Consider the following 23,728-nt stretch of genomic DNA (forward strand, 5'->3'; position numbering starts at 1 on the left):
TGTTTTCCAAGCACGTGTGACTGAATGGAAACATAACGGCAGGAAATATTCCCTAGAAAGTTATATCCACATAGTTCTACGAAGAGTGAGGGAGAAATTTGCTAGGGGTAAGATTTCCCAAGAACTTCTGGGGAAAATGGTAACAGGCTCTTACAGGTGGGAGGCGAGAGTGGCACGAGATGATGGTGTTTTGGTGAGGAGAATCACCTGGCAGCCTGCCTGGGGGGCGGTGGCAGGCAGGAAAGGTGGCCGCGGGCCAGGGCCGGGGCGGAGCAGGAAACGGCGGCGCGCGGAGCAGGAGGCGGAGCCGCGGGGAGCTCCCAGGTGGACAGGAGCTGGGCGGTACCTGCCCGCGGAGCCGGACCGGTCCTCCCGCCGCGCCGCACGCAGTGAGCGGAAAACGGGGGGATTCCTTGGAGAAGTGGTGCGCCCTGAACCGGCCGCTGATGAAGACAGACACAGTGTCCCTGGAGCCCCTGAGCTGAAAGGGACCGGAGAGGGCCGGCATGAGCCCCGAGCTGCCCGCACCTTGGCTGCTGCTCTTCACCTGGCTCCCAGCAGGTGAGCCGTGGGAAAATGGGTCCCACCAGGGGCCCAAGGGGAGAGGAAGCCATTGTTGCCTGGCCTTGCAGAGCTGGCCACAGGCAGGACAGCGGAGGCCCGGGCCGCTCTCAGGTGGCTCTTGGCACGGGCGCCAGGAGTTGCGGGGACTGAATCGAGTTTCTGTCTGTGGGAACCTGTTGTTTTCTTCTTTTATTAGCCTAGGCCCTTCCGAAACAGGTGCAACTAAGGAAGAAGCCAGGAGCCTCTGGGCTTCTCCTCCTGCTCTTTAGGCACTTCTTGGTCTCTAAAGCCAAATTGATAGAGGCGGAAACACCACTCTTACAATTCCTAATTGTAATTCCGAATTCCCACTTCTGACCCTGGGCACCCCATCCTCAGAATTAGGACTTTGTAGCCAGCAGTCATCTAGGTCAAAAGAATAATAAAAGAAGCCTTACAGACAAAAATCCCATTAGGGTATCAAACCCAATCCTTAAATCACCAGCATGATGTTTTAAAAGCTGTTCTATTTTTACAAAGAATATTGAGCGCTCAACATTTTTCAAACACAATGATTATAACCAAAGGGTATATTCCTTTTTTTTGGAATTTTATTTTTATACAGCAGATTCTTATTAGTTATCTATTTTATACATATTGGTGTATATATGTCAATCCCAATCTCCCAATTCATCCCTCTTTCCCTCTTTGGTGTCCATACGTTTGTTCTCTACATCTGTGTCTCTATTTCTGCCTTGCAAACTGGTTCATCTATACCATTTTTCTAGATTCTACATATACGTGTTAATGCATGATATTTGTTTTTCTCTTTCTGACTTACTTCACTCTGTATGACAGTCTCTAGGTCCATCCACATCTCTACAAATGACCCAATTTCATTCCTTTTTATGCTGAGTAATATTCCATTGTATATATATACCACATCTTTATCCATTCGTCTGTCGATGGGCATTTAGGTTGCTTCCATGACCTGGCTACTGTAAATAGTGCTGCAGTGAACATTGGGGTGCATGTGTCTTTCTGAATTATCATTTTCTCTGGGTATATGCCCAGCAGTGGGATTGCTGTGTCATATGGTAATTTTATTTTTAGTTTTTTAAGGAACCTCCATACTGTTCTCCGTAGTGGCTCTATCAATTTACATTCCCACCAACAGTGCAAAAGGGTTCCCTTTTCTCCACACCCCCTCCATCATTTGTTGTTTGTAGATTTTCTGATGATGCCCATTCTAACTGGTGTGAGGTGATACCTCATTGTAGTTTTGGTTTGCATTTCTCTAATAATTAGTGATGTTGAGCAGCTTTTCTTGGCCAACTGTATGTCTTCTTTGGAGAAATGTCTATTTAGGTCTTCTGCACATTTTTTTTTTTTTTTTTTTTTTTTTTGTGGTATGCGGGCCTCTCACTGTTGTGGCCTCTCCCGTTGTGGAGCACAGGCTCCGGACGCGCAGGCTCAGCGGCCATGGCCCACGGGCCCAGCCGCTCCGCGGCACGCGGGATCCCCCCGGACCAGGGCACGAACCCGCGCCCCCTGCCTCAGCAGGCGGACTCTGAACCACTGCGCCACCAGGGAAGCCCTTCTGCACATTTTTGGATTGGTTGTTTGTTATTCTAATATTGAGCTTCATGAACTGTTTATATATTTTAGAGATTAATCCTTTGTCCTTTGATTCGTTTGCAAATATTTTCTCCCACTCTGAGGGTTGTCTTTTCATCTTGTTTATAGTTTTCTTTGCTGTGCAAAAGCTTTTAAGTTTCATTAGGTCCCATGTGTTTATTTTTGTTTTTATTTACATTACCCTAGGAGGTGGGTCAAAAAAGATCGTGCTGTGATTTATGTCAAAGAGTGTTCTGCCTATGTTTTCCTCTAAGAGCTCTATAGTGTCTGGTCTTACATTTAGGTCTTTAATCCATTTTGAGTTTATTTTTGTGTATGGTATTAGGGAGTGTTCTAATTTCATTCTTTTACATGTAGCTGTCCAGTTTTCCCAGCACCACTTTTTTTTTTTTTTTTTTTTTTTAATTTTTTAAATAGATCTTTATTGGAGTACAATTGCTTCACAGTACTGTGTTAGTTTCTGTTGCACAACAAAGAGAATCAGCTGTATGCATACACATGTGCCCATGTCCCCTCCCTTTTGAGCCTCCCTCCCATCCTATCCCAACCCCTCTAGGTTATCTCAAAGCACAGAGCTGATCTCCCTGTGCTATCCAGCACCACTTATTGAAGAGACTGTCTTTTCTCCATTGTATATCCTTGCCTCCTTTGTCATAGATTAGTTGACCATAGGTGTGTGGGTTTATCTCTGGGCTTTCTATCCTGTTCCATTGATCTATATTTCTGTTTTTGTGCCAGTACCATATTGTCTTGATTACTGTAGCTTTGTAGTATAGTCTGAAGTCAGAGAGTCTGATTCCTCCAGCTCCATTTTTTTCCCTGAAGACTGCTTTGGCAGTGTCTCCATACAAATTTTAAGACTTTTTGTTCCAGTTCTGTAAAAACTGCCACTGGTAATTTGATAGGGATTGCATTGAATCTGTAGATTGCTTTGGGCAGTATAGTCATTTTCACAATATTGATTCTTCCAATCCAAGAACATGGCATATCTCTCCTCTGTTTGTGTCATCTTTGATTTCTTTCATCAGTGTCTTATAGTTTTCTGAGTACAGGTCTGTTACCTCCTTAGGTAGGTTTATTCCTAGGTATTTTATTCTTTTTGTTGCAATGGTGAATGGGATTGTCTCCTTAATTTCTCTTTCTGATCTTTCATTGTTAGTGTATAGAAATGCAAGAGATTTCTGTGCATTAATTTTGTATCCTGCAACTTTACCAAATTCATTGATTAGCTCTAGTAGTTTTCTGGTGGCTAAAGGGTATATTCTTAAAGTAAGCAAATTGCTAAATGGACAGACTTCAGAAAGTGGAGCTCCAGGTGTTCATGAACCAACCATGCAGTGTGAGTAGCCAGGATACTGAGGTGGTCAAATAATACAGACTGCTGTATTTGCCTGGCATTCGTTAAATGGAAGCCTACCTGCGTGACACATTTTAGAAGCAAAGAATGCTGAACACGGAAAGATCCTAAGTCCAGGAAGAAATACAGTTTACATTGTGACATATACACACATATATGAGATTTATAAAATAGGAACAAAAGGTATACACACACACACACACAAAGCCAGTTACTATGTTGGATAAAAGAATAACAAATTAACATTAAATATTACTTTAATAACATTTAAATTCATAGAAATAATCCCCAAATTAACAGTGTTAAATAGAAAAATCCAGTAAGTTGATTTTCTCAAGACCCACTGCAAACAGGTATGAACTTTGGAAAACTCTGCATTAGAACATATTCATTTTGGTCTGTCACCTTGTTCTCTTCTGTTTCTAAAGAAAAGTCAACCCAGCTCTCTGATTAGCATCCAAGTTTCTGCAGTTGCGAAGTGTGGGTCAGGAAAGAGATTATGTCAGATGTGGGTACTGGCTAGTTGGTGTGGCTTGGGGCCTCTGATGAAGCCTCTGAGGTCAGGAAGTCCTGTGAAGTTACCAGAGTCTTTATGTTTGGAGCTGTGGAGAGATGGATTGTCAGAGGGTTTTGTGTGTGTGTAATTCTCCAAACTGTTTTTCCTTAAAAAGAAAGAAGTTTTTTTTTTATCACACAAGTGATATTTACTTCTTGAAACAGAGCCTTAAGATAAGGCTAAAGTAAGTTCCTGTAGCCCTTTGCATTATTGGCTAATAGCTCTGGTTACCTTCATCCAATCTCAAAGTTTATTCCTGGAATGAAAAGTTTAGATTCCACCCCCCGCCCCCTCACTGCCAAATTCTAAAAGGTTGTGTGTTGTTTGTGCTTTTGTGAATATTTAAAAAGATCTTAGAGGGGTGTTAACTTATAGATCTACGTAGCTATCAACTTATATTATTCTTTAGGAAATCAGACAGCTGACTTCTAAGGGACAAGATTCTTAGCATCTAGACCAGGAGCTTCCCCTTGGTGGTCGGGGTGAAGGTTGGGATCATACTGAAAACCTAATGACATCTTGGTCCCTGATACAGTAGATAGTAAAAAGTAGAGCTTCTCAGGTGTTGGATAGGGGACTGTCCACTTGACTCCTCCCTTGCTCCCCACCCCCCCTGCCGTGAGGCTCCCTGAAGTACCTCCCAGAACCCCAGTGCTCTGCGAACACAAGTAGAAATCACTCCCAGTCCTTGTCTTCTCCTCCCAGCCAGTTTTACAGATAAGGAAATCTGTGTCCAGGGAAGTCAGGCATCTCAAGTTGACACAGTGGAGTTGGTTTGAGAGCTGGGACGACGGGAGCCCTGGCGTCCTCACTCTTAGTCCATTGCTCTTTCAGGTATTTCATACCATGGAGCAGGTTTGTTTTGTCTAATTGAATCCTGGTAGAAATAGAAATTGACTACCTCCTGGATGTATAACCAGATGTTAATTATTAAACCTCTTGCCTCAACAACAGTGCAGTGGGATGAGATGCTGGGTAACTACTGTACTGTCTGCCTAAGTTTCTTTCAGCCTAATACTTTATTTCATTATTTGAAGTCCTTAGGGGAGAAATAAGATTGTGTGTTTTAAGATTCAGGAAGACTCCAATCATGTCTTGTCTTTCTCCAGTCTTCGTTTCCGGATCTTCCAATCTACAAATCTTAGGGTAAGGTGGGGTCAGAGGGAAGCATTCTACACTTTCTTCATTTCCCAAACCCAGTTAATCACCCCGTGCTATTGCTTAATCCCAGCATCTTAACCATCTCCTTGCCTCCAGGCCTGCTACCTCTCTGCCTAGTTTCAACCATCCTCTACCCAGATGATAGGTTAGCCTACCTGGATTAATCTTTCCCACCTTCACTTGAGTCCTCCAAGAACCTCTGCTAGATCCCCATAGTTTATATGAGTGGATTAAAGCTCTTTGGAATTCAAGCCTCACTCATTATGGCCTCACTAACATGGGCAGCCTTGTCTCCACTACTCTGAGCATGTTCCTCGCACCCCCCCTCCCCCCACCACACACCCTTCTTCCTTGCTTTTTGGCTGGCCATATTACAAATGGTTGACTTTAACCATTTGTTTTCTGTACTTTCAGAGCACTTAAACTTTGTTCCAGGCAGCTTAGCCTGTCTTGTATGAATTTATTTGTTTGTTTATTCAGCAAAGGTTTAATGCACACCATGTGCCAGACGTACTCTCAAACAAAAGCAGACACGGCTTTGGTCCCTATGGTGCTTATGGTCTAAAGGAAATACAAGCAAATGTAGAAAGACAACTATGATGGGGACCATGAGAAAGAGATACAAGGTACCATAAGAGCATATAATAGATGGATTTTGCTTGTTCAGGAGGCCCTCCCTGGAGAAATGATGCTTACGTTGAGAGCTGAGGGGTGATCATCCCAAACAAATGAATAGCATGTGCAAGGCTGCTGGATAGGAGCTCGGTGAGAATGAGAGGTGGCAAGAATATCAGTGTGACTGAGAGGAGGAAGCCACCGGACGTGTGGTGGAAAGGAGGCCGGGGATGGGTAGGACCAGATATGCATGGCCTCATGGGTCATGGTGGAAGGCTGTGTATTTATCATAAGAACAATGGACAGCTTTTGGAGATATTTAAGGAGAAAGAGTTGGGAGACGTGTGTGGAATCCACGTGGAGGAAAACCAGAGTATGTGCAGGTACCAGTTAAGCTGAAGCAGTATCCAGGCTGGAAGTGATGGTAGCTTGTGCTAGGGTGATGGTGATGATGGAGAGACAGAGATTCCAGAAATATTTAGGAGACAAACCCAATTTGATAATAGATTTTAAATGGAGTGAGGAAGAAAGAGATGTCAAGGACGATTCCTAGTTTTCAGTCTTGTCCATTCACTGAGACGGGAAATAGGGAAGAAGCCCAAGTTTGTACAGAAGGAATAGGATTTAGATTTGGGGTCTGATTTAGATTCTGAAACAACGAAGAAGAGTGATGAGGAGGATTTGGACCCGTGTGTCTTCTTGGCTCTTATTGTACAGTAGTAGGATTTGTTATTCAGAGCTCTACCAGTTTCTAAGCCATCCTATAAAACTTAGCCATGACCAGAGGTACCTTGCTTATCCGTTTACTTATGTATTGTTGACTTTCCCCAAGAGTATAAGTTCCAAGAGTACAGGGACCTTGTCTCTCTCATTAGCTACTTTACCCCCATCATCTGGAACAGCGCCTGGCTCATAGTACATATTCAATAAATGAGTGAATGAGTGACCTCTGAAGGCCCAGGGCACACAGAAATTTGTCATTCTGGTGAGACTTAAATTTGCATGTGCTCTGAGATTAGCATGTGGGGACACAGATGAGTCACAGACACTGAGCGTCTGACTTTGGGAAACCCCGAGCATCTGCCTCTCAACCAGGTCTTGTTGTCCTCTACCCCTAATAACCAAAGGATATCAAATTCAAACCACCTGAGGGGCTATTTTTTTCACCTAGTAGTTTATCAAGAAATTTTTAAAGTTTGATATTTCCCCTGTTGGAAAGATTGTGGTGAAACATGGGAGTGTCACACCCTGTTGATGGGAATATAAATTTCTTTCCTGAATTATCTATTAAAATATAAAAGCCTTATCCCCTTTGACCCAGCACTCTCTCTCTGAGAAATACATCCTACTAGAATAAAAGCATGCATGTGAAGAGATACTTTATATAATATAAAGGTATTCATTTCAACAAATTATTTCAGCATTGTTTGTAATAGTGAAATATTAGAAACAACCTAAATGCCCATCATTAGAAAAATGGGTAAATTATGGTTCATCCATGTAGCGAATTTTCATGCAGCCACTAAAATTTAGATCCATATATACTGAGATAGAATATAATGATACCTCATTAGTTTGAAGAAAAAACAAAGTTGCAGGTCAATGTACATAATATGATTAATTAAAAAAATAAAAACAACCGTGTAGGAAAAGATGTGGAGGGTAGACACCAAATTATGGTGCCTCTGGAGAGTAGAGTTCATAGTGAGCAAGGATGAACTTTTTACTTTATACCCTTCTCTATTGTTTGAAGTTTCTTATTATTTATCTTATAAATAAAAAAGGAAGAAAGGGGTTTCTCTACAAAATGGTTAAAATAAATTTGTGAATGTCTCTTAAAGGGTTAAACCTCCACCATTAGGAAACTTATCCAGGAGGCAGGTGGTACAATGGAAACTGTAGGATTTGGGATTTTAGAGGTATACGTTTATATCTAGTTTCGCTGTTTACTAGCTGTGTGGCTTCAAACCGGTTACTTAATCTCCCTGAGGATTTTCCTCATCTATGAAATTGAGATAAAAATAAGGCTGATCTCATGGGGGTTTGCCGAGGTTAAACTACGTACTACGTACTGCATAATGAAGCCCCCAATACCATGCTGACCAACACTGAAGTGCTCAGTAGTTACCAGTTTCCTCCCGAGGGTAGACATAGGCTTCTGCCACCCCAAGCCTAACAACTGTCGAGAAGCACCCCCAGACCTTTGTTAAACGTGCAATACGTAGACATAATTCCTCCCCCGCCCCAACCTGCTTCTTTCTCCCTTTTTCTCCTCTCCTTGCTCTCTGTCCCTTACTTCTTGTGCATGCATTGCCAGGCCCTCTTCCTCTTGATTCCTCTTCTGTTTGCACTGTTATCTGAGGAAATGTAACAAATACTGATGGTAAATATACTTGGGGAGATAGCTTGCCCTGACATAAACTCTGATAGGATTAAACCTGTGTACTTTTTGTTAACCTGATTAGTGGAGCAGAGGTGCCTGGGTGCCTGAAAAACAGGAATGGAGACCTTCCACCGGAGGCACCATTAGGCCACTGCCCCTTGCTGGGAAAGACCTTGCTCTCCTCCCTGCCTGCCACTCCCTTCCAAGCAAGACCCTTCATGTGGAAATGAGGGGAAATACCATCCAGTCCCCTGAAAAGGATTCTTAGTTTAAAAGGAAAAAAAAACTTTTGTATCTGTATCCCTGTACTGTATGGATAATATGTTCTAGAAACTATAAAACATCTTGCCCACTCTGATATTACACAGGGAAGACAGGCTGAATAAATAAATGTGCAAAGATCTGCATCTATATGGGAACACATGGCATTTAGTTGTAAAGATACTCTTTTTTTTTTATTGGTATATTTACCTTCCACTTCAACGCGGGATGGTAGTCCCCACTCTGCTTAGCAGTATAGTCTTGGAAAGTACCTCATGGCGGGAAACAGAGAATCCCCTTCTCCTTCCCTCCTTCCCATGAGCTCTGCTATCTCATCTGAAGTTACCTTTCCACCCTTACAGATCTCCCTTCCTCTTTCACAGAGACAAACTGTGAATGGGTTTGCCAGGTAAGACGCAGCTTTAAAAGCTTTTAATGCACTAACTCATTTTGCAAAGAGAAGGCAGTAATGATAGCTTACATTTGTATCATTTTAATTCATTCAAAATGCTTGTGCATGCTGTTCTCAATTGCTCTCAACCTCTTGAAGTGGGCAAGATAAGAACAAATGATACAAGTAATAGCTACTGTTTATTGAGTGTCTATTATGTGCCAGGCTCTTTGCTAAATGCTGGACATATTTATCTCATTTAACCCTCACTATTACCCTACCAGGCACGTATTATCATCATCCCAATTTTGCATATATAGAAACAACTGTAGTTTGGAACTAACTTGTCAGGTCTTTTAGCTAGCAGGGGAGTGGAGGCAGAATTTGAACTCAGAAAATCAGTCTCCAGAATTCATGTTTTCAGGAGAAAATTATAGACACAACTAGGCAATTAGATGGTGATGAACTGGGGAGAAGGAGATGCCACAGGATGAAGGGAATTTAAGAACAGAAAGAAAATTTAAGAATTTGAAAGCCCGTAGTACCAGGTTTAAAAGAGCAAGGATGCAACCAGGACACATATAAACAGGACACTTATCTTTTTGAATCTCTTCATACTTTCAGCCCAGATTCCGCTGCCCTTAGTCTCTCCTTGAAAACTTGACCTGCTTAGTAGTGTGCGTGTCCAGTGTGGTTAGTTTTACAGAGAAATTAGAGGCTAAAGGAAAAGATAGGAGGTTTCTGCCTTTGAAATGGTCTGTCTTGCTAGTTCCTCTCTCTTCCTCCCAATCTGGAAATTCCTCCTGCTTTTTGAGTGTCCAGTGCCTGACTTCTACTTGGAAAGTCAGGCTTGCCTTCTTAGGAATGATTGGATTTGGTGTGAGCAAGACCCGAGTTCAAATCCTGGGGCTGAGAGGGCTTGGTTTATTATCGTCTCTGAACTTTTGCCCACAGATATGAGCAGGGCTGACCCCACCCTAGGGAATTTTGTGAGGATTAGAGACGATGTATGTACATCACCTGGTACACAGTAGATGCTGAAACCCAGAGCAACAGCTGAGAAGAAGGGAGAAGGGTTTGCTGGTTGCTCGGTACCTTTTGGCCTGAGACTCTCCTCCACTCTCCATGTGAGGGTGGGCGAGGGGTGAAGGTCTGGGAGCTGTACAGGATGCTGTAGGGCCAACAGACCGCTGGAGGGAGTGTGAAGGAGCTCAATATGGTCAGATATGTGGGAACCTGGCGTATTTCAAGGCTTGAAATTCACGTAAGGCATGAAATTAAAGAGAGGATAAAAGAGAAATAGCAGGCAACAAAGCCAGTGCTGACATTGGTAAAGGTGAGTCAAGTCACCCCACGTGTGCTTTGTCCATAACAAGAGCATTCATGGAAAAGAAGCTGAGTGCGCATTTGGTAATGAAGGTGATCACCCTTGTCCCCATTCTTCTGCCTCAGGGTGTCAGATTCAGCCATCTTCAAAGCTACCCCAGAGCAACTTCTGGCTCCAACCAAATACCCTCTCTGACTCCCAGCAAACCTGCACTACCCCCCTGCAGATATTCCACCTCTATACAAATAATGTTGACTGGAGTCCTTTGAATAAACTGTCATTTGTATTGAATTACCATTCAGCAAAATAAAGAACATGTAGCTTATTAATCACGGTATTAGAGTAACTGCTGCCCATTGTATATTAATTATTGCTCGTGTAGCCTGGCCCCATATGCTGTGATTATTTGCAAGCTATTGAATACCACACATCTTCCTTTATTTAAAGAATAGCCAGGTAGAATGGCAAGAGACTGCTCAGGGGCAGAATCTTGGCTCCAACCCCCTTAGAAAATGAATGACCACAGTCAAGCCACTTGCCTTATCCAATCCGAGATTTGCTGTGTATGCACCGGCACAACTTGTTTCCTCCCAGGGCTCATATTTAGGGAGTAAATGAAAATATTTGAAAGTGCTTTGTGAACCTAAGATTTTGTTTACACCACAATTCAATGTTTTTCTCTCTATTCCAATCCATGCGTGTTACTGAACAAAATAAGCTAGTGTTGACAGTGCCATCCTATTCATTGTCAAATCTTACCTGTAGCTGCTTCTGGTATTCAGTTAAAGCTGTGTTGGGTAAAAGCTCCAAGGCCTACTTCAGGTCAGTTCTGGAAAAAACCAAAGAGGTGGTGAAGGTGGAGAAGCAAAAATAAAAAATCAGATTATGAAATAATCCTTGTTAGGCTTGAGATACTAGTCATTAGCTCTTCCATTCTGATTGGATTGATTTCCAGGAACACTACAGCTAGTAGAGACAGCAGCTATTTCCCCCAAACTCCTCAAGGCTTATTTTCAAAGTGATGTTCTTTTTCCATTCACAACTAAATAAGGAAGTTATCCATCTTCCTAAAAACATCACTTTCACCTTACTACTCTTCTTCAGGAAAGCCTTCAGTGATTATCCATTAACTGGAAATAGACTCTGGAGTGCAGTTTACACTCCACCCCATCTCCCCACTTCCTACTCCCCACTACCAGCTCGCCTTATTTATCCTCTGTCTATAAAGCCAGAGGCACCAGCTGGGTTGGTTCCCTCCAGGTTCTCCAAGGAACTGCCCCTTCCTGATAAGGGCCTTTGCTCACTCCTTTCTTCCATCCTGACACAATGAGTCTCTCTGCCCTCTCCCTATTTTTCACGTATCATGTTTTTTTTTTTTTTTTTTTTTTTTGCGGTACGTGGGCCTCTCACTGTTGTGGCCTCTCCCGTTGCGGAGCACAGGCTCCGGACGCGCAGGCTCAGCGGCCACGGCTCACGGGCCCAGCCGCTCCGCAGCATGTGGGATCTTCCCGGACCGGGGCATGAACCCGTGTCCCTGCATCGGCAGGCGGACTCTCAACCACTGTGCCACCAGGGAAGCCCTCACGTATCATCTTAATCCTACTTGGGTTTTAGGGTCTAGCTTAAATCTCTTCCTTCTATGATGCTTCCCACCCACAGGTCTCCCCCACACTGCTGCAGACCCTCTCCCTAGCATGGCTGTCACTGGCACATCCTCATTACAGCCCAGCCCTGGAGATGGCTCAGGTCATTTCTGGGGACCAGAGCCTGTCCCAAGCAACATTCTGCTACCTCTCTGTGGACATGAGAAAAGTGGCTGCTGGTGGCCATCACAAACCATGGTGGCTGTCTTACGAGGGTTGTGTCCAGAAGGCGAGGCAGGACCCAGAACCATGTGGCTCTGGCCGTTGAGCCAGGCTCACCCAGCTGCTCTATAACAGGGGTGACTGTATTTATTTTGTTTATGGGAGTTAGTCAAAATGAAGGTAGCTCTACCTGAGAACTCTATTGGAGGGACTCCCAGCTTGAACCCCTTTCTCCTTGGCCCTCATAATTAGGGAAAAAAGGAAAAAGACTCATACAGTGTCACTAACATGGCAGCATATATGCCAGCACCTTGCCAGGTACCATGCCAAGTGCCAGGAGTGGGTTATCTCACTGCATTCTTGCAAGGACCTCATTGGGTTAGTACTATTATAATCTCCATTCATAGCTGAGGAAACACAAGCTCAGAGAGAGTAAATAACTTGTCCAATGTCCAAGTGAGTAGTACATTTTGACTTGAACCCAATTGTATCTGAGTCCAAAGCCTGGGTTTACTTTAGCTAGTCTACACCAGTGGTTCTCAAAGTACGGTACCCATCAAAGTAGTATCAGCAACTCCTGGAAATTTGTTAGAAATATAAGTTCTTGGGTCCCACCCAAGTCCTACTGAATTAGAAACTCCTGCTGACAGTGATCTGGGCTGTCACGAGTCCTCCTGGTGGTGCATGCTCAAGTTTGAATACTACTGCTCTACACTAAACCTCCTATGAGAAGCCCACTATAACTTGGCCTACAATCCATATTGACATAGGAACATTTGAAGATGCTGGTTATGTGTGGACTTCTGACCATGTCAGAGTCCCACCTGACATTTCTGTGCCATCTGGTTCCTCATCAACACACACTTGGAGCTTTCAGTATATCTGTAGATTTGGAGGGTGAGGGGAGAAAGTTTTTAAAAAGTAAAAAGAAAAATGGTTAGTTCCTTCAAGTCTTTCATGATAAAATTTGTCACAGTCTGATCATTTTTTAATTTTCTTTATGCTTATGTTGACCAGTTGAACTGCCAATTTTCACTGGTCATTCATTCCATGATTTATTCAACAAACATTTGTTGGGTGCCAAGGAGGTGACAGGCACAGTATGAGGCTCTTGTGTTTGAACAGTGAGTCAGAGGCGAACCCAGTTGGCCTTCTCAGAGCCTACAGTAGACAGGCCATCCCCAGAAGTGTGAAATGCTCTGCCTGGGGGTAGGATGAGGCACTTTGGGAAAACAGAGGAAAGCCCCTCTCCCAGACTTGTAGTCAGAGGAGGCTTCTTGAGGAGGTAAGGGTGCAGCTGAAGACCTAAGAAATAAGTAGTACTTAGCCTGGTGAAGGGAGTGGAGAGGCTGCTGGTGATGTGGAAGAGTGCTCCAGCCAAGAGATGTACATGTGGGAGCACCTGGGGAAGACAGCAGTCCTAGCACGGGAAGGACTGAGGCAAGTCCAGAGTGGCTGAAGCCCCGAGTGGGGGTGGGCATGAAGGGAGATGATGCCACAGAGAAAGGCTGAAGGCAGACGTGACTGGCCTCCTAGGCCAGGGTACAGAGGCTGAACTTTATCCTTAGGGAAATGGGAAAACATTTTAAGAAGAGAAGTGACATGAAAAATTATATATATTAGCAAAGTCACTCCAGTACATACATGGCCTTCTTTTTTTTTTTTAAGAAGATATTGGGGGTAGGAGTTTATTAATTAATTAATTTATTTTTGCTGTGTTGGGTCTTCATTTCTGTGCGAGGGCTTTCTCTAGTTGTGACAAGCGGGGGCCACTGTTCATCGCAGTGCGTGGACCTCTCACTGTCGCGGCCTCTTTTGTTGCGGAGCACAGGCTCCATACGCGCAGGCTCAGTAGTTGTGGCTCACGGGCCCAGTTGCTCCGCGGCATGTGGGATCCTCCCAGACCAGGGCTCGAACCCGTGTCCCCTGCATCGGCAGACAGACTCTCAACCACTGCGCCACCAGGGAAGCCCCATGGCCTTCTTTTAATATCGTTTCTTTATCATTGTTGGATGTGTTATCACTCCCTATGGACTGGGAACACATTGGGAGTCATGGTTTTTGCTCTTTTTCTCCTCCATCTCCTCCAGGGTGTTTGTGCAGTTTCCGTCCCAACCCTGCCCAGGCTAAGTAAGAACACAGACAGCTTGTGAGCTGCTCCCAACCAGTCAGGCGGTGTGTTTGCTTGTGTGCAATGCTTTTATTGCCCCGTGAATAGAAGTAGGTCACCCCTTAGAGACCTACCTAAGGTCTGCCTTCAGCATTGTCTCCTGCTCTTGGCTGCAGGGTGTGTGTCCTTGCTGGTGACAGTCCAGCACACGGAGCGCTATGTCACCCTGTTTGCCTCCGTCGTTCTCAAATGTGACTACACCACCTCTGCCCAGCTCCAGGATGTGGTGGTGACGTGGCGCTTCAAGTCCTTCTGCAAGGACCCCATCTTTGATTACTACTCTGCATGTGAGTGCCCTCATCCCTCCCCCCTGCTCTCCCGGAGTCCTTCTGTGATGTACCGCCATTAGGGTGTAGGAATTATTTAGGATCACAAATCCTTATAGTGAGAAGCCAGAAAGATCACTTAATACTGTCCCCTCATTTTATAGATAAACAAACGGAGGCCAGGTAGATGAAATAACTTATTCAGGGTCACATAATATTTATTTATTTAAAAATTTATGTCTCACCTTGTTCTAAAATAAATGAAGGCAGCTTAGACTTTAAATAAAAGGCAGAGCAAGTTGTGACTCCTAGTTCATTCCTGGTTGCCCACCCATGCGCTAAGATGAGGATGTAGGTCTGCCTCTCATCACCCCCACCTCCTCCGAACGCAGGCAAGAAGGCTCCTACCCGCCCCCCAATGACGCATGAGGAGTGGTCGCTTGTGAGCCTCCCGCCCACTGCCACACTCCCTTCTAGAGCCAGCCTTCCTGGTGGACAGTCAGTCCTCTGTGGACTAAACACTCTCAGTGCTGGAGAGCTCCCCGGCCACAGGCAGCCTGTTCATTGTTGGACATCCCTGAGTGCTGTGCAGCTCTCCCCATGCTTAGCCAAGTCCTGCCTCTCAGTAACAGCTGCCCTACTCACGTCAGTCCTGCTGTCTGGAGCCAAAGCTCTTCCCTAGCTGCCCACCTCTGCCTCTCTCAAGAAACAAAGGAACCCTGATCCCCACCACCAGCCTGGGACAATTAACCGTTAGAAATTCGGAGAATAGTAGTAGATACCCTGTTCACAGGAAGGAACTGAGCTTCCTGAGATGAGGAAAAGCAAGGGGAGACATCAGCTTTACCTTTTTTAGCCCTAATATCTTACAATATGAACTCCAAAACCTAACTGTCTGAGCCACCCACAGAGCCTGACCTTGTCCCCAAGACACCCCTCTCTAAATTGAGGCATTGTTTCCTGGGGGTTACTCTTAAAATGCCTGCATTAAGTGGGAAGGTAGGAGGGACCGGCTAGTAGGCATTTATCATCAGCAGATTTAACAGCTCTCAAAACTTTTATTGTGAGGGCAGGTGGATGAACCATATGGGAGCAGATTCTGGGGTGACTTTGAAAATGAGGCAAGGGAAACTGGGGTGGGAGATGGGGATGCAGTCAGGATTTGGAAATGATGGCCTATTAGAGGGGTCTGGAGTCTTGCTGCTCAAAGTGTGGGTCACTGGTGTCACCTGGGAGCTCATAAAAATGCAGAATCTCAGATCCCCACTCCAGAATCAGAATCTTCATGGGGATGCATAGGCTCGGGAAAAACTGAGAACATTCATTGCTCCAGAAACCACTAAGGGCACCTTTCTTCATGGGAATTCCCCACTGCTGTGTGACGTAGGTGTGTACTCTTTCCCCAGCATACCAGGCGGCTTTATCCCTGGGCCAGGACCCATCCAATGACTGCAATGACAGCCAGCGGGAGGTGCGCATCGTGGCCCAGAGGCGGGGGCAGAACGAGCCCGTGCTGGGGGTGGATTACCGGCAGCGCAAGATCACCATCCAGAACCGTGAGTGTGGAGGCAGCAGGGAACTGGGGGTGGAGAGGTGTGTAGACCAGGCCCAGCGGTCTGAGTCATTGTGGGGATTTCCCTTTTTTTCTGCTGCCTGATGGTCTACTTGGTCACTTTCATTTTTTGAGGAAAGTGCCAAATACACAGCCTGTGCTATACCATCCGAAGTCATTACCCTGGAAGCTGGTCTCAGGCAAGAAGACATCCTACAGCTTTGGCTAAAGGTCAGGGAGTGGGTGATTTCCCTTTGCTTTTCCAAGATGCAGGTCTAACGTCTGGCTCAGGCTCCCTTGATTCCTTCCACAAATTGCTCTCAGGGCCTGCTCGAACCCCAGGCCCCTGAGTTCCCCTCTGGCTACTTCTGTTGCCCAAATCTAAGGAAATAGGGGTTTCCAAGTAGATGGCCACCTTAGACCCTCGCCCTCCATTGGTAGAGGAAAGAGCGTTGTGCTTAGAATCAAAAGACAGGGTGGGTGCCCCCATGCTTCCACTCCCTTGCTTAGTGACCAGCAGCAGATCCATTCTTTTCTCTGGCCTCTGTTGCCACATCTGAAAGATGGGCATAATGGCCTCTGTCTCCCCACACCAAAGTGAGTATCAAATGTGATACCTGAGAGCTATGTCTAAAGCATATGCATTCTTTGTGGGAGTACAGAGTAGTGGTCAGCCCGTTCTCTGGAGTCAGACTCAGGTGTTGGTCCCCGTTCTGCACTTACAGGGTGTGTGAACTTGGGCAAGTCCGTTCCATTTTTTTTTAGCCTCAATTTCTGTAAGATGGGACTTGCCGTAGCACGTATCTCATGGAGAGTTGTCAAGATTAAGTGAGATAATACGTATAAAGCACTTAGCAAACATTAAGTGTGCAGTAAACTTCCATGATGATCACTCCACACACTTTTGAATGGATGCGTCAGTGCCCCACATTCCTGTTTTATAATCCAGGACTGCTGCAATGGATTATTGGCACAGAATTCAGAGCGTATTTCAATGAGCTTTATGTGCAGTGTTAAATAAATATTGGCTGGTTAAAAGTGAAAAAAAAAAAAAAGCGGGAGAATACACCTAGAAGGCCACTCAGGGTACTCTTAGCAACAATGTGAGGAAATCAGTGAATATTCTTTGACTGTTGAGGTAGATCAAGCCAGTTTAAAAATTGCTTCCACCTTTGTGTATAATACTTTGGCTATAATACATAAGTCTGATCCATTTACATTCAACCTCAGACCTTCCCAAGTCAACCCTTGAATGCTCAGCCTTAGGGAACATCTATCCTTTTCCAGTTTCTAGGTGCAGCCTCAGAGGTTCAGGGTGACTCTGCTTTCTCCAGAGCCCACAGAATTAGCTCCGATCTGACCCCAAAGTTTAAAGGATGAAAGCGCCCATAGGGGATAGTCCCTGATTTTCCGTCTTTTTTTCTAGTTTTGCACAGCACTGTCTACTACTTCCCCTCCCAACCACGTTTGGGTCAAACTCTGCCTCCTTCTTACTCCCATGGGAAAGCGGCATTTCCCCTTGGTCTTAATTTTTAACCTCAGGCTTGTTGTGACTTCTTGGAGCCCTTGTATTCCGATACTTTTATGCCTGTGTTTGCATCATTTGAGAAGACCCTGTCAAATCAGTTCTTGGATAATTTAAAATATTAACATATCTGAATGTCCTCATTACTCTGACATCCCTGAAATAATCCTTATGCCTCTAATAAAATTGGGGCAGATTTATAACACACATTAACCTTGGAGGGAGAATTTCTTCCTAAGCACTTTCACCATTCTTCCAAGTCTGGGGCAAGCTTGTTTCTGGGAAAGGCAGTGGGTTTGGAAAATCATGGGGTAGGAAAAAACCGTAGGGATTGACGTAGAAAGAGAAGGAAACAGAAGTCGAAGTTAGCTCCAATGGTGCGTGACCTTGCATGTTTGTTTCATTTCCTCAGTAAATATTTCTTGACAAAGAGATAATAAAGGATTGCAGCTACGACTGCCAGCTGAGCAGGGGCAAGTCTATAACTGAGGTCTTTAAGAACTTGAAGGTGTCCTCTGGTACTTACTGTGGCTGAAGTAGCAGGGACGTGGGAGCTGCCCCGATGCCTTTGACTGGACTTTAAGCGCTTTGAGGACAGAGATAGGTCTTGTTTGACCTTCCATAGAGTCTGATATAGTGCTGGACCCACAAAAGGTCTTTAGTGAACATTTGTTGCATTTACTAAATGGGAACATAACATTCACCTATCTTAATGGGGTAGATGCTTGGTGCTCGTGAAAACTGAAATTCTTTTCTTGAGTAACCTTTACTCTTAAAATATTGGCATTTCATCCTTACTTATTATTCAAGTTCATCTCACCTATCCTTTCAGGATTCAGAAGTATGTGTTTCCAGCTTGTGAGGAATCCAGGCTGTGGAGTTTTCCACCCAGTTAGGAGAGGACGGTAGAGCTTGGTGGTTAAGGGCACCAGCTTTGGGGCAGAGACATGAGTTTGAACCTACCTCTGTTACCTCTCTCTGTTCTAGCTTCCTCTAGTCTTAGTTTCCTCATCTGAAATGCAGCTAATAATCCTACCCACTGTATCAGGATTAAGTTTGATTGCAAGTAAGCAAAAGCCCAAAATATTAGTGACTTAAACAATAAAGAAGTTTATTTCCGCTCATGTATAAATTTGGAGGTACACAGACGAGAACTAGTGTGGTGGGTCTGTTCTATTATGTCCTCAGGTACCCAAGTTCCTTCCAGCTCACCAAGAATGTCATCTCCTTCCTCATGGTCCAAGATGGCAGCCATCACATTTGCTTTCCAGATAACAGAGTTGAAGAAGAAAGGGGCAAAGAAGTTCCTAAACTGTTTTTAAAAAAGTTCCTGGGAGCCATCATGTGACACTTCTGCTTATATTGTGTCCACCAGAACTGAGTCACATGTCCGTGTCCATCTGTAAATGAGGATGGGAAATAGTGATTTTATTCTGGATGGCCATGTACGTGACCAAAACTTCTATGATCATGAGAGAAGGGGAGAATAGACATTGGGAGATAGCCGGTAATCTCTACCTCACCCACTTAGAGTTGTTTTGGGAAGTAAATGAGGTGATGTATCCAAAATCCTTTCAAGGTACCTAGTAAGGCTCAATGAATGGTAAGTTCTGCCACCTTTCTATTGTTTGGAGAAAGAAGAGAGTCTCAAACGAAGGAATTGAGGCCTTTCTCTGAACTATGAGAGGCCCTCTTGGGATGTGGAAGTACAATGCTGGGGACTTGAAGCGACCATAGATCAGATCCCTCTCCTTTAACCACTGGCACCTTCCCCTCCCCTGTTGCAGGAGCAGATCTTGTGATTAATGAAGTGATGTGGTGGGACCATGGAGTGTATTATTGCACCATTGAGGCTCCAGGGGACACGTCAGGAGACCCAGATAAGGAAGTGAAGCTCATTGTCCTGCGTAAGTGCTCCTGGAGCTTTCTATTCGGCCACCCCACGGTGACACTTTTACATACAGAAAAAAAAGAAAACCAGAAACACAGCAAGCCTAGGTTATTGTTGTCGGTAGCCAGCCTCTGAAGTTCCCTTACCAAAGATAAACTTTTTTTTTTTTTTTTGCCTGTATGTTGCTCACCCTTAACCTATAGTTCAAGAGCTGTGTCGACCAGACCTCTACAACGTTACAACCTGAAGCATGCACCTGCATGTTTAGTTCAATCCCTGCCCGGCTTCTCTCCTGCAGACTGGCTGACAGTGATCTTGATCATCCTGGGGGCCCTCCTTCTGCTCCTGCTGATTGGAGTGTGCTGGTGCCAGTGCTGTCCTCAGTACTGCTGCTGCTACGTCCGCTGCCCCTGCTGTCCCGACCGCTGCTGCTGCCCCGAGGAAGGTGAGGGGGGACGGACGAGCAGTGCGGTGGGGTGGTGCAGGAGCCTAGTGCCCCAGACAGATCCATTTCATATGCCCAGGTCAAAACCTTGGGTTCTTCCAGGTTCTCCTCCATGCCCTTCTCCCGTCAGAGGCTCAGAGGTCTTTGGCCTCAGCCCAGGAAATTATGCTCAGGGAAGCTATGGAGCAAAGTGGGAGGACTTCTGCCTGTTCACCTCCTAGCCTGCCTAAGGCTTCGTTCAGGTGTCTCTGCCTACATATCAGTGGCCCTGATGTGCCTGTGCTCCAGCATTTGCTCCCAACACTGACCTTGCTTGGACACGAGGTGGCTAGAGGGAGTGATTTGCATAGAGCTGTGAGAGAGAAGGCCACTCCTCAAAGATGACTTGAAAAGAACAGATGAGAAGAGAGAGGTGTTGGAGCAGGGATTCTCAAACTTAAGGATCTCCTGGAGGCCTCCATCTCCAGAGTTTCTGATTTAATCGGTCTTGGGTGGCCCTGAGAATTTATATTTCTCAAAAGTTCACAGGTGATGCAATTCTGCCAGTCTGGGGGCCACACTTCGAGAGCCTCATTTTTAGACAAAGGAAAGAGGGGGCAGAAGAAGATCTTGCTCTAATGTGATCTTTCTTTGGGCTTAAGTTTGACCTTTTAAAACAGAATTGTGACATGCCATAAAAAATTTGGTGAAGGCAAAAGAAAAAGAATTATTCTACAAAGATCTTTCCTTACTAAAGAGATGGAATCAACAGCTTTAAATGGAAGGAGGTTTTTTTGTTTTTAAAGTAACATTTCCTTTTCCTGATGATATAAGTGAAGTATTACATTGTCGAAAATTTGACATGTAGGAAAATGAAAAGACTAATCTAAGCACCCAGATATAACCACTCTTATCATTTTGGTCTATTTGAAAAGAAAACTTTTAAAAGAAAAAAATAAGAAATTGGCTGTTAAGACAGAAACAAAACCTAATCTACAAGGTCAAGAAGGTCAATGGTCTGAGTCTAGTTTCAGGCCTATGTTCTGAGGTTGCTGTCTTACAGGAAAAGAGAACTAACTTTTATTGGATGTCTGGTGTGTGTGGGCCCTTTGCATATATTTCCCTTTTGAATCCTCACAACCCTAGAAGGCAGGTATCATCATTATTTAACCATGAGGAGACTGAAGGTCAGAGGAGTCACACAGCTGGTAAGTAGCAGAAGTAGTGCAGCGTCGTATTCATGGTTATCTGACTTATGAGCGCCTGAATTTCCCACGAGAGAGGCTGCCACGACCTATCTGTGTAGATCACTATGGGATTGGCTGAGATACCAATGAACTCCTTCAAGAGAAGAAAAATAGCAGAGAACTCAATATTGGGCCACGGAGCTCCCTACCGTTCAGAGGCCTCTGGGAGAGATGCCACGTAGAAGTCACTGCCACTGGAGCAGAAATATGCAGACTGAGATGAGAGAAACTCTCCCAGGATACTTTCTTGGAATCCCTAGGTCTGTGGGGTACTCAAAACAGTCAGGGCTAGGGACTCAGTCAGCACAAACGATAAATGTATCCACTGTCAGTAAGCTGATAAACAGGTTCTGGGAGAAAGTGGTTTCTCCTAAGTGGTTAGAGGTCATTTAGAAGAACTGGTAAAATAAAGAAATGTGGGCCACAAATGAAAGATCCCTGAACTTGAGCAGATGAGATCACTTTCAAAGTGAGTCACTTGGGGAGTCTGTCCTGAGAAATTTGGTGATAAGAGGAGATTACATAGAGGGGGCAGGAGTTGTCAAGGAAAGCTCTTGGGTGGGGAAGAGGGTGTATGTGATCGTTGATTTTTTTTTTAGAATAAGGTAACCCTAAGCATATGTGTAGGCAGAGAACCAAGGCCAACAGAAAGAGAGTGAAGGGAAGCATTGTGAAGTAAGGCGATGACTCAGAAGGGATGGAGCCAGTGGGAGAGACATCAGGCTTACGGTGAAAGGATTACCTTTAGACAGAAAAGGAAAAGGAAGCCTGCCCTCTGAAGAGAGAGAGGCAGTTGTTAACACCTGGAAGATGATTAAAGTGTCAGAGAAGGAGCTGAGGGAGCGAGCTCACACCAGCCTGTCTCGATTTCAGCACATCAAAATTCTAGATGCAAAAGGCAGCTTCGAGAACGATGCCAGTGATTCTTGAGCTTCCGAGACCACAGCCCACCTCCCCAACCTGCTCCTACTTTCCAGTGAGAGTTAACAGAGGACCAGAGAGGAGAAAAATGAAAATGACACCAAAGTTTAGTAATCCTTGGTAATTCACTTAGTACTAGTAAACAACCTACAGTAGAACTTAAAGAAGAAAGTTATTGACACTGAATCTTATTTTTTTTCCGTGGGAACTGGAGCGACAACTTCCATCCCTAGATTGGTTGTTGACCCTCCTCCCCACAGAACCCCTAGGCGCACCCTGCAGTGGGCTATAGGCCACACGGAGAATCTCTGATCTATGCCACCCACCTCCCCATCCCCTCAGCTGAGGGAAGTGAGGCCTAGAGAGACTTTTCCACAGTTACACACAGCTTGTTAGTGATGAGCCCTGGACTAGACCTAGGTCTCTTGATTCCATGTCCAGGGCTTGTTCCTCTTCCTCAGCAAAGACATGTCATTAGCTGAAAGTTCATAGGGAGAGGAAGACATGAGAAGTTTAAACTGCTGCTCTGGAGGAGGGAAGCAGGGTCGCTAGATCAGTCAAGGAGATCTACGCACATTGCGAGAAGGGCTATATGAGGTCAGTTGCCTGACTGTGCAGCCAGTGTGGGTCCAGGAAGCATTGACTGGTGGTTTCCTAAAGCTGAAATGGCAAAAATTCAAGGGGCATGAGATTCTAGGATGCTGCTGAGGATGTCAGTGGAAGGACTGCCAGTCAATTTGGTATACTGTGTATACTGCCAGTATATGTATAAAAAAAGGGAATGTGTGACCATGGGTCAGAGAGGGCGAAGAACACACTGTAAGGGCAGGGAGGGGGTGGTAAGGAATAGTAAGAAGTTGGAGGTCCTCAGGGGCACCATGGATGATGCACACAGAGGATGCTGGCTGCAGGTCTCTGCAGGAGGGGAGGTGTTGAGTGTTATTTCTGCCACAAAAGGGTCTTCTTAAAGAACACGCCCTGGGTTTTCCTCAGAAATGAGGATGAATATGCTTTTGGTGGTCTAGTCTCCAAATGTGTACTTTTTGTCTTCTATGAGATCTAAGGTGAAAGAAGCGACTTATTTTAACAGTAACAGTGAGAGCCATGAGCTATTAGGCATTTCATGTGCATTACCTCATTTAACTTCAACAACTTTGTGAAGTAGGTAGTATTATCCCCAGCTCAGATATGAGGAGATTTGGCTCAGACACTCTGGAAACTCACTCAAACTTACACAGCTAATACATGCTGGGATTCAAGTTGAAGTCCACGTGACCCTCAAAGCCTGTGTTTAACCTATCCCTGAGGACCATAATTCTCAGAATGTTGTTGAGAATCCACAATAGTCAACTCCAGTTCGACTCCCTGCATTAAAATCAGAGAGCTTGTTGAAAACGTGGATTTTCTTACCTTGTATTAGACTGAAGGTCAGTCTGCGAGCAGGGTCCAGGAGTCTGTATATATAACTAGCGCGTTAAAGGTGACCAAGGCAGACTTTACACCACTGAGGTTCAGAGATAACTTATTAGGAGTCTTGAAGCTTTGTTCATTTCTCCATGTTTCTTATTTTATCGCCTGATTCCCCATTAGGTGAGCAATAGAAACACCTGATAGCCTAGACTTCCCCATGGAGCTGTTTCCAGGGACAGGAGGGCAAGGGAGAAGCTCAGACGCTGTATTTTTCCACTCCCATCT

The 23,728-nt window shown here is 44.9% G+C and overlaps 1 protein-coding gene across 1 annotated transcript in view; it reads left to right on the plus strand.

Annotated features, from left to right (window-relative positions):
- Positions 1-424: 424 nt before the first annotated feature.
- ILDR1 (immunoglobulin like domain containing receptor 1) overlaps positions 425-23,728 on the plus strand; it is a 39,698-nt gene continuing 16,394 nt past the window's right edge. The window contains exons 1-5 of the mRNA XM_032631339.1: positions 425-561; positions 14,324-14,494; positions 15,880-16,029; positions 19,338-19,457; positions 19,740-19,886. Of these exons, the coding sequence (XP_032487230.1) occupies positions 507-561; positions 14,324-14,494; positions 15,880-16,029; positions 19,338-19,457; positions 19,740-19,886 (643 nt within the window). The 5' untranslated portion in view covers positions 425-506. The remainder of the gene's footprint in view (positions 562-14,323; positions 14,495-15,879; positions 16,030-19,337; positions 19,458-19,739; positions 19,887-23,728) is intronic.

Source organism: Phocoena sinus, chromosome 4 (genome assembly GCF_008692025.1).
Source record: "Phocoena sinus isolate mPhoSin1 chromosome 4, mPhoSin1.pri, whole genome shotgun sequence".
Lineage (NCBI taxonomy): Eukaryota > Metazoa > Chordata > Mammalia > Artiodactyla > Phocoenidae > Phocoena > Phocoena sinus.